General features: G+C 45.4%; 1 protein-coding gene across 2 annotated transcripts; it reads right to left on the minus strand.

Annotated features, from left to right (window-relative positions):
- Positions 1 to 292: 292 nt before the first annotated feature.
- LOC133381492 (zinc finger protein 883-like) lies at positions 293 to 10,624 on the minus strand. 2 transcript variants are annotated; one of them, XM_061620652.1, is made up of 4 exons: positions 10,508 to 10,624; positions 8,035 to 8,208; positions 6,660 to 6,804; positions 293 to 2,172 (listed from the first exon to the last, which is right to left on the minus strand). In XM_061620652.1, the coding sequence occupies exons 2-4, from the start codon at positions 8,179 to 8,181 to the stop codon at positions 428 to 430; spliced, it is 2,037 nt and encodes a 678-aa protein (XP_061476636.1). In that variant the 5' UTR covers positions 8,182 to 8,208; positions 10,508 to 10,624; the 3' UTR covers positions 293 to 427. The 2 variants fall into 2 exon arrangements, with proteins under 2 accessions (XP_061476636.1, XP_061476635.1); XM_061620651.1 differs by lacking the exon at positions 10,508 to 10,624 and adding an exon at positions 10,386 to 10,430.
- Positions 10,625 to 10,899: the final 275 nt, after the last annotated feature.

The raw sequence follows: 10,899 nt of genomic DNA on the forward strand, positions 1-10,899 counted from the left end.
ACTAGGGCCAGATTCAATTCCCTACACTCAGCAATACTCTTGGGAAGATACAAGGGGATCCCCCATGATCAACGCTTGTGCCCATGTGGGAAAGACGCTATCGAAACACTTGCTGATGTTATTTTAACCTGCCCTTTCTATGATTTTATACGTTCCAAGTTTCTAACGAATATACTGCAAAGTATTGCTTCGTTAACCCCTGATAACAAGGTACGTATTCTTGTCACAGGAAGTAACAGAGGAATCACATTGAAAGTCGCGAATTTTATATATGCAGCACAACGAATCTGCCTTAAGATTACCTAGGTTAAATTCCTCTATATTTTTATTTATGTATATATCCAAGATAATACTGTCGTTTTATCTTACCCCATGTATTTTATGCTTATAACAAGACGGGTCAATGACCGCAAAATAAATAAACTAACTAAGGTTTGTCTCCTGTGTGAGTTCTTTGATGCGAAGTAAGGGTTTCACTCTGACTGAAGCTCTTTCCACACTCCAAGCATTTATAAGGTTTGTCCCCTGTGTGAGTTCTTTGATGAAGAGTAAGGTTGCCACTGTGACTGAAGCTCTTTCCACACTCTAAACATTTATAAGGTTTGTCTCCTGTGTGAGTTCTTTGATGCAAAGTAAGGTGGCTACTGTGACTGAAGCTCTTTCCACACCCCAAGCATGTATAAGGTTTGTCCCCTGTGTGAGTTCTTTGATGCAAAGTAAGGTTGCCACTGTGACTGAAGCTCTTTTCACACTCCAAGCATGTATAAGGTTTGTCCCCTGTGTGAGTTCTGTGATGCAAAGTAAGGTGGCTATTCTGATTGAAGGTCTTTCCACACTCCAAGCATTTATAAGGTTTGTTCCCTGTGTGAGTTCTTTGATGCGAAGTAAGGTGGCTATTCTGATTGAAGGTCTTTCCACACTCCAAGCATTTATAAGGTTTGTCCCCTGTGTGAGTTCTTTGATGCACTCTAAGGGCGCTACTCCAGCTGAAGCTCTTTCCACACTCCAAGCATTTATAAGGTTTGTCCCCTGTGTGAGTTCTTTGATGCAAAGTAAGGGTGCCACTCTGACTGAAGGTCTTTCCACACTTCAAGCATTTATAAGCTTTGTCCCCTGTATGAGTTCTTTCATGTGTACTAAGGGTGCTACTCCAACTGAAGCTCTTTCCACACTCCAAGCATGTATAAGGTTTGTCCCCTGTGTGAGTTCTTTGGTGCAAAGTAAGGTGGCTATTCTGATTGAAGGTCTTTCCACACTCCAAGCATTTATAAGGTTTGTCCCCTGTGTGAGTTCTTGAATGCACCGTAAGGGCGCTACTCCAGCTGAAGCTCTTTCTACACTCCAAGCATTTATAAAGTTTGTCCCCTGTGTGAGTTCTTTGATGCGAAGTAAGGGTGCCACTCTGACTGAAGCTCTTTCCACACTCCAAGCATGTATAAGGCTTGTCCCCTGTGTGAGTACTCTGATGTACCATAAGGGCACTACTCCACTTAAAGCTCTTTCCACACTCGAAACATTTATAAGGTTTGTCCCCTGTGTGAGTTCTTTGATGCGAAGTAAGGGTGCCACTCTGACTGAAGCTCTTTCCACACTCCAAGCATTTATGGGGTTTGTCCCCTGTGTGAGTTCTTTGATGCGAAGTAAGGGTGCCACTCTGACAGAAGCTCTTTCCACACTCCAAGCATTTATAAGGTTTGTCCCCTGTGTGAGTTCTTTGATGCGAAGTAAGGGTGCCACTGTGACTGAAGCTCTTTCCACACTCCAAGCATTTATGGGGTTTGTCCCCTGTGTGAGTTCTTTCATGTGTACTAAGGGTGCTACTCCAACTGAAGCTCTTTCCACACTCCAAGCATGTATAAGGTTTATCCCCTGTGTGAGTTCTTTGATGCTCCCTAAGGGAGCTACTCCAGCTGAAGCTCTTTCCACACTCCAAGCATTTATAAGGTTTGTCCCCTGTGTGAGTTCTTTGATGCAAAGTAAGGGTGCCACTCTGACTGAAGCTCTTTCCACACTCCAAGCATTTATGGGGTTTGTCCCCTGTGTGAGTTTGTCTCTCCTCTTGTCTCTTTGCTCTATCTTGCCTCCTCAGTTTCTGCTCCTGCACCTGCTCCTCAGCTTTTCCCAGTGATACTTCGGATGGTTCTCCCTCAGCCTTGACCCCCCAGATGTATCCTGATGGAATGAAAAGGAAAGGTGATAAAATGCTGTGGAGAAATCCTGTGAATATATTATGATTTGTACTTTGAAAACATATTTCTGGGAGCTCTGTTGATATCAAACTGTCAAAGCTCCAAGCCTTGTACAGAGTTATTTTAGCAGTAGGTACTTGGTCAGATGTTGTGAAAAGAGACGCAGAGAGAGAGAGAGAGAGAGAATTGTCACAAAAAACTGCTCTCTTGTTCCTCCATTTAAGGTGAACAGCCAAGTACTTATGCACAGCTGGAATCTACAAACCTAGGATGGATCCTGTCTGACAGGAACATGGTCCTTTCCACTGCCCAGAGGGCACCTCGCATCCCCTCCCTCCCTCCCAAAATGTTACCTGAAACATGAGATAGTGCTGGAAGATGAGACCCCCAGGACAGATGGCACTTGGCAAGCTACTGGGGAAGAACAAAGGACAAGTACAAGTAGCGCTGTGACTAATCACGCAGCTGGGTCAAAGCCAAATGGAAGCCCAGAGGCTGATGTGCACAGATGCAAAAGGACAGTCCAGAGTTGTACGACGCACACAATAGGAACATGGAATGTGAGAAGCATGAACCAGGGAAAGTTAGAAATTGTCAAACAAATGACTTCCCAGGAGGAATCGCTCTGCCTGTGCAGCCTTTGAGACGAGCTCCCGTCTCAGAGGAAGCTTTTTCAGTTATAAAACTAGTTAGAATTTTTTTTTGACTGGAAAAAATTTTCTCCCAGGTAAGGGAGAAACGAAGAGATTATCCACAGAAAGCTTCGTTTTGTTTGCTGGACTGGAATTCATTGGAACTGCCTATGAAGGAAGGCAGCCAGCAATGTGGAACGGAGCCAGGGATTTCAAACAGGCTCTAACTGATTAAGCGAGCCATTTCTTTTTCTTTGAAGAAAAACGGAAATTAACAGGCAAGCATCCTCCTGTCTATTATCATCATTTTGTTCTCATTATTGCAAAAGAGATTTGTCAAAGAGTTAGCAACAAAGAAGCCCTGGGTGAGTTATAACTTTCTTTTTTACATACAGAATTAAGGAGGAAGAAAATCAAAATAGCCTATCTTTGTTTTTATTGCAAAAAGCTGGCATGGAATTGAGCATTTTAAAGATATACACGGATGAGAGGAATCTAATTTGAAGAGAACATTTGATTTATTTGACATTTGAGTATTTTATGTCTGGGACTATTTTTTCTGGTCTACTTTTTTTTTTTTGCGAATCTGCTTATTCTTTATGTTACTAACCATTTGGACGCTGTGAACTAAATTTGTTTTGGACGTATAAGAGATAAGGCAGTTCTGCTGTCTAGAGGGTGATGTCATCTGGCTTGGAAGATTTAACTCATTTGTGACTGGAAAAAGAAATAAACTGTTCTTTGTTTGTGTACAGTGACTATATTGGAATTGAAGGGGTTTTGTTCTTTTGGTTTCAAGAATGACAATCAAGAAGGTCGCTGAGACCCTGGATGTTCAAGGGGTTCTCTCTCTAAATATGTTTCAGAAAATAATGAATGAGATCAAGCTAATGAAACAAGAGATGGGTCAGAACAGGCAAGAGATGAAAATTGGATTTGGCAAAATGAGACAGGAGCTGAAAGAAATTCAGGATTCTATAATTGGACAAGAAAAAGAACATGAAAGAAAGATCAAAGGGAAGGCTCAAGCTTTGGAGATTGGAATAGATTTATTAAATATGGAGCTGGAAAAAGATTTGGATTTTATGGTTGTGATGGATCCTAAAGACAAATATTACTGTTTGGAATTCAGCGCTGTCCCTGAAGGAATTGGTGAAGAGATTAAAGATAAAGATATCAATGGCTCGAAAAAATTCCTGGATTGGAAGGATTTGATGGAACTTGAAATAGAGAAAGTATATAGAATTAATTCCAGATATGTGACAATGGAAAAACTCTCAAGAGATGTGCAGGTGCATTCTGTAAAAAAGAGGAACAGAGATACAACCTTACAACAACATTTCAGTAACACATTCAGAATGGATGGCAAGGATTTATTTGTGATCAAAGAAATTCCTATCAGACTCTTATTATATGACTATGGCAGCAGGATTATTGGGTGTGCAAAGATGGAAGATGGAATCATTATGACAGCAAAATTATTGGGTATGCAAAGATGGAAGATGGAATCAATATTGATAATGGGAGAAGAGCTATTGAAATTACTGGACTTAGTAGACCTGAAGAGATGGATTAATTGACATGTCTATTTGGAGAAAAATTGATGGATATATATCTCAAGGATTAGTAACTTCTCTTTGACTTTTTGGGGAAAGAATAAAATGATGTTAATGAGATTTGATACCAATTAAGATAACCACTGGAGGAAGTGATTGTATAATTTTATTAAGAGACAGGTTTGTTATATATCATAGACCTATAGCTAATCTACGACAAATCGGAAGTCAATAGTTTTTATTGTAATAGTTATTAAATTGTTTTGTTTGTTTTGTTTTTGTCTTTGAAAATTTGAATAAAAATTAATGATAAAAAAAAAAAGAAATTGTCAAACAAGTAACGGAACCTATCAACATTACAATATGGCGTGAGTGAATTCAAATGGATGGGAATGGGACATTTTCAGGCAACTACAAAATACTTTATGCAGGAAATGACAAATTAAGAAGAAACGGGGTTGCTCTAATAGTGAGAAGTGACGTAGCAAAAGCAATTAGGAGCTATAATGCAAAGTCTGAGTGAGTGATATCAATGAGATTAAATGGGAAACCTGTGTGTGTGTGAGGGAGGGGAGAGGGAGAGAGAGAGAGAGAGAGAGAGACTATGTTTTGGAAGCCGCCTTCTGGTCCTCACTGTCTAGCTGCACATGAGTGACTCACATGACGAGTCCAGAGAGGACACACATGACTGTTAAAATACACTCTTGGAGAGGTGGGATCTTTTTCGAAAGTCAGTCATGTAACACTTCAGTGGAGAATATATATCTATTGTGACAGTGGGGTTAAGTCAGCAACAATATACATAATATTTCTTTGTGTTAAGGGCATTAGTTAAATAATTATAACCACAACCAAGCTAATCACCAGTGTGCAAGGATGAGCACGCACAGAAGGCACAAGGTGAGATGGAGGGGGGTTGAGTACAGCTCAACCTATTATTCCTCTCTGGACTCACACACACACACACACACACATTTAGCACAGGGAGAGAGAGAGAGAGAGAGAGAGAGAGCCCTTGGTTAGGACAGCAGCAACAAAAGAGGAGGAGGGGTGGGATGGGGCGAGGCAGGAAACGTGGGTCAGTCTCATCATCGCAATGTTTCCCACGCAAGAGATTCAGAATGCTCTGAGATATCTTGTTTGAAAAACGTGACATTGCAGGATTTCACAATTAACATGGAAGACATATATAGCCAATTTTTATTGCATTATATTGCGATGATAATGATATTTTTGGTAATATATAATGGACAAAGGGAAATCCTGTGCTTGACACAGTATCTTAATTATGAAAAGATTACGTAAAATAGGGGGAGGATTTTAACAAAAATGTTGCCAACTGCAGTCATGGCTGCAGAATCCATGCCGATTACAGCAATGGCCCATCGCATGAGATCGGTGCCTCTCTGAAGGGATACCAAATTAGTGAATTCAGTCGGGATCCAATGCCAGGTTTGATTTTGTCGGATATTCTCCCCCATCCCGAGTGCGCACAGGTTTACGGAGGAGGCTTGCTAATGGCGTTCTTGCAGCTATTTGCATGTCAGGCTGTTTAAAGCTTTAAATGCCAAAGTAAGCATCTTGAATTGGGCTCAGAAAACAACTGGCTGAGGCAAGCACAGTGGTGCGCACCTTGATTCTCCAAACTGCCACTGCTGTTCCTCCTGCTTCAAAGACAAAACCCGACATTTGGGCAGAGAAAGGAAGAGGGAGGAGGCAGTGGGTGCTCCCAGGCTCCTGGGAGCATCTTGTCCCACTGGGGGTTTACAGTACAAGTCACAGCGTGTCAATTATCTGCTGAGGATGCAGGAAATGATGCTCTGCTGGGGTTTGGGAGCTCCTGCCCTCTCCTCCAGATGCAAGGTAAGATTTGTCATCCTGGGGCATCGGAAGGTGGCAGGGAGGGGCACTTTTCACATTCAATCATCCAAAAGGCCAAAGAACAGAGGAAGCTACATTATACCAGATCACGGAATTTGTCCGTCTAGCCCAGCTTTGTCTACTGGAACTAGCAATGGATCTCCAGGATCTCAGGCAGGGCAAGACCTTTCCCAGCACCTCCTACTTGATCATTTCAGCCCTCTTGGAGCTGCCAGGGATTGAACCTAGGACCTTCTACATGCGAAGCAGGTGTTCTCCCTCTAAGCTGCAGTCCCTCCCCAAATATCCAGGGCCCAGGCACCCATTTCCATAATAGCATCCCTGCAGTGGAAGGTTAAATAGCACAGCTGCTAAATTCATACCTTCAACATTTATCAGTCAAGGGGGGAGAATATATTTACCCAGAGAGGCCACCGTCTCATAATTCTCCTCCATGACTTCCCTGTGCAGAGCTCTTTGGCCAGGATCCAGCAGGGCCCATTCCTCCTCCGTGAAATACACGGCCACCTCCTCAAAGGTCACCAGATCCTGGAAGGGCAACAGATGCTGGAAAAAGAAGAAGAGGCAGTTTCTCCAACATGCACCATTCGCCCAGCCTAAAGCTTGAACAGCTTTCAAAGAGGACTGGACAAATCATAGAATCCTAGAATAGTAGAGTTGGAAGGGGCCTACAAAGCCAATGAGTCCAACCCCCTGCTCAATGCAGGAATCAAATCACAGCATTCCTGACAGATGGCTGTCCAGCTGCCTCTCGAATGCCTCCAGTGTCGGAGAGCCCACTACCTCTCTAGGTCATTGGTTCCATGGTCGTATGGCTCTAACAGTTAGGAAGTTTTTCTGATGGCCAGTCGAAATCTGGCTTCCTGCAACTTGTGCCCATTATTCCCTGTCCTGCACTCTGGACGATGGAGAAGAGATCCCGGCCCTCCTCTATGTGACAACCTTTAAAGTACTTGAAGAGTGCTATCGTATCTCCCCTCCGTCTTCTCTTCGCCAGGCTAAACATGCCCAGTTCTTTCAGTCTCTCCTCATAGGGCTTTGTTTCCAGTCCCCTGATCATCTTTGTTGCCCTCCTCTGAATCCAATCCAGGAAGGATAAGGACATCAGTGGCTACTAGGCACAATGACAATGCATTGCCTCCACTGCCAGAGGCAGTATGCTGGGAATTGTAACATAGCAGGACACTTGGCAGCTTCACTTTGGTCCATATTGGACTAATAGCCTGACCAGTGGGGCACGCTGGGATGACTTCCTTCTTGACCCCCTCTCGTTGCATGAGAGGAGTTCAATCCCACAAACGGCTTGACTCTGGTTTCACACCATGGAACCAGCTCCACCCTCTTTCTCTTTGCATTTCCTTAGTACAGTTACTCTTTCTTTAGCTTTTGTGGAGTGTGTGTGTAAGCATTTCTGGGTTTTAGACTGCTCAGACACAATTGCAGGGCAGAGCTTGACTGATGACCATAAAAGATCCCACCTCTCCAAGAGTGTATTGTAACAGCCACGTGTGTTCAAGCGAGTTCTGCCAGATATGTGTCACCGAATCACAACTGGGGAGAGTGCGCTTGTATTCAGGTTCTGCTAGCGGCTTCCCACAGGCCTCTGGTCGGCCACTGCGAGAACCGGGTGCTGGAACAGACGGGCTATTGGCCTGATCCGGCAGGCTCTCCTTATGGAGCCTCAGAACTAGTGTTCTCCCAGAGCCCTCCCCACCACGCTCAGGGAGACGCAGCCACGCTGTCCCCTCTGTCTTCCCCCAATGATCCTTCCCTTACCTCATGGGGCTGCCCAGCTGCTCTTTCCACTCTATCCCAGAGAAGAGACAATCCGGACGGTGCCTCTGAGGCCATGGTGCAGCCCCTAATGGAAGAGGAGTAAACCAGGCCAGCTCTGGGACTCCCACAGCTTTTGCCACGAGGCATGTTTCGTAGGGAGCAGCTCTCAAGGGCCTGCAGGGGAGAGACGGGGATGGGAGGAATTTCATCCTTTATACCAATATGGATTTCAGATGTTTGAATATTATAAGCAGCCTCAATCTAAATAAATAAATGGCACGTCCTTTTCCTGGGTTGTTTTGCCTCACAATGCTTGATCTGCAAAAGGCCTTAAAGGCCCCAAATGTCTTTCAGACCAAACCCCCGTTTCTTCCAGACTCTTCTCCATGCTTGGGCACCTCTTGTGTCTTTAGCCACCCCCAGGAGTTTCACCCATCTCCGACCCCTCCCCTCTCATCTCTGCTTCTGCTTCCGCAAAGCCTTTAATTCCTGCTCACCACAGAGTTTCTTCTCCAAGTTGTGAACCATTTCAGGCTTCATGTTGGGGCCCTTTTCACCATGCATATAATTAAAAACTTAATCTGCACAGAGATTAATTTCATGTCATGTCCCTGACAGTTGGCAAACAAAATAGGTTTTGCACACATTGCAAAGAAATGGGGAGGGTGAATTTGGTCTAATGACTCCAGCTTGGAGCTCCCTGGGGATGCAAAACTCCTCCACTCTTTCCATCAGAAATACGGGCAGAGGAACGCTGACCTGCACTCAGTCTGGTCCAGCTCACTGGGCAATGAAAAGCGTATGAGGAACTACTTGCAATACATCCATGTCAAAATCAGCAGGACACATTGTTGGTACCATCCACTCGTATAATCCAAGTTAACCTTCAGATGTTTTTGAACCACAACTCCCATCAGCCCCAGCAAGTATGATCAAAGGACAAGGATGATGGGAGTTGTAGTTCGACAACATCTGGAAGACCAAAAGTTCCTCACCACACAGTGTCGAGCGACTGAGGCAATAAGTTGATTTACTTATTATTATTTTTCTCCATACATTTTTCTCTTATGTTTATATTTCTACACAGGCCTGCCTCTAATGAGCTCTCAGTGGGAAACATATTTTGTCCCCCTCTACTTTGGTCTTCAGAACAACCCTGTCTCTGGGCCCAGGACCAGAGCTTGGAAAAGTTACTTTTTTGAACTACAACTCCCATCAGCCCAATCCAGTGGCCATGCTGGCTGGGGCTGATGGGAGTTGTAGTTCAAAAAAGTAACTTTTCCAAGCTCTGCCCAGGACACTACCTGAATTTAGACCGCTTAGTTTTTTGGGAGCAGGATCTCAGCATGGTCTCCAACATCTTGTGAGCCAATCAGGATGAAAGGAGAGTATGTTAGCCACTGAGAAGAGTCTTCTAACATACTTCCTTGTTCTTTCCTGCTAATTAGGGTGAATCAGAGTGAAAGGAGGCGAGTCAGCCACTGAGAAGACTCAGTAGACAACACTCTGCCCTTTCATGCTTATTGGCTCCTAGCTGTGGGGGAAGGCATTAACAAGGATCTAATTCTCAACCCAGCAGGGAAAAAAAAGAGGATGGAAGGGGGCATGGCTATCATGAAGGGACCCTGCACTTCTCAATTTGCCACTAAACTACTGTAGAGATGTGAAGGCCTATAACAAAAGTGGACAATGTTGGGGGGAAAGCAGTTTTTTTCTTGTCTCCCCCCCCCAGCACTCTGACCCCGTAGGGGGGAGGGTGCCCGCGCCAGGAGAGAAAGACCCTCAGCAACCCCTCAGATGGACCAATCCTGCAAGAGCAGCTGGGATCCACCGCAAGCGGGCTTTGAGCTTCCCCTCCCACAAACTCCCCTTCCCCTCGAGTCCAGCTGAGGAGGAGGAGGCATTATCCACCCATTCCCTCCATCCGCTGCCTTGAACGCTTGGAGAAGCTCATTCAGAGCCTGGTCAGTTTCAGATTCCTCTCTCCATTTTCCTTGCCTGGCAGGAGGGAAACTGACCAGACCCTCTTCCAGTGGAGGAAATCCAACAGGGGCGCTCCCTCCACCTCTGGGGCAGAAGAGCAGCACAGCAAACCCCTCCCCTCCAATGCGCCCCCCAACAAGGCTGTTTCTTTCCCCTGCGTCAAGAGGGCCCCCCCTTTCCCCCCTGCCTGGGCTGCATCTCATCCCTGGGGAGTCTGGGGTGACCTGTAAGGGGGGGCAGCTTCAGCGCAGTTTTGTCCACGCTTTGCAGATGGACTGCGTGGTCCACCCCTTCCCCACACCCCCTTTGTATGGATCCCCGAAAGAAAACCCTCCTCCTCTTCCCCCCAGCCCCCAAACACGTCGCACCTCTTTGCTCTCTCTTCCTCCTCTTCCCGGATGATGAGACCCCTCCCCCCCTTTCCCCATATATTATTCCGTCCTCCCACTTCCTTCCTCTCTAGGAACCAGAACTCGGTTCCTTTACCCACTGGAGGACCGACTCTCTCTTCTTCGCCACTCTCCTCTTCCTCTACCCGCCCCCCTGCTGTTGCGTTGGGGCTGCAGTTGCTCCAAGGGATGGGGGGGGCACTTTCCACGGGAGGCACAGCCTGAGGGGCCTTTCCTCACAGCTTCAAGAGCCTGGAACAGTTACTTTGTTTGAACTACAGCTCCCATCAGCCCAATCCAATCGCCGTGCTGGCTGGGGCTGATGGGAGTTGTAGTTCAAAAAAAGTAGCTTTTCAAAGCTCCTTCGTTTCTCAGCGCTCTGACGTCACCCTGTTTCGACACAAATGGGAACTAAGTTCCTGCTCCCTGTGATGTAAGACATCAGTGCTGTCATTTTTGTTGGATTTTGTTGAATTCAGCAAAGTTTTAAGTT

The sequence above is a fragment of the Rhineura floridana genome, chromosome 3, assembly GCF_030035675.1.
Source record: "Rhineura floridana isolate rRhiFlo1 chromosome 3, rRhiFlo1.hap2, whole genome shotgun sequence".
Classification (NCBI taxonomy): domain Eukaryota; kingdom Metazoa; phylum Chordata; class Lepidosauria; order Squamata; family Rhineuridae; genus Rhineura; species Rhineura floridana.

Excerpts from the sequence above, each read along its gene's own strand:
- LOC133381492 (XM_061620652.1), bottom strand. The coding sequence starts at position 8,181 with ATGCCTCGTGGCAAAAGCTGTGGGAGTCCCAGAGCTGGCCTGGTTTAC. Across the intron at positions 6,805-8,034 it reads CAGCTGGGCAGCCCCATGAG|CATCTGTTGCCCTTCCAGGA; the intron begins GTAAGGGAAGGA and ends TTCTTTTTCCAG. Across the intron at positions 2,173-6,659 it reads TGAGACGGTGGCCTCTCTGG|GATACATCTGGGGGGTCAAG; the intron begins GTAAATATATTC and ends TCATTCCATCAG.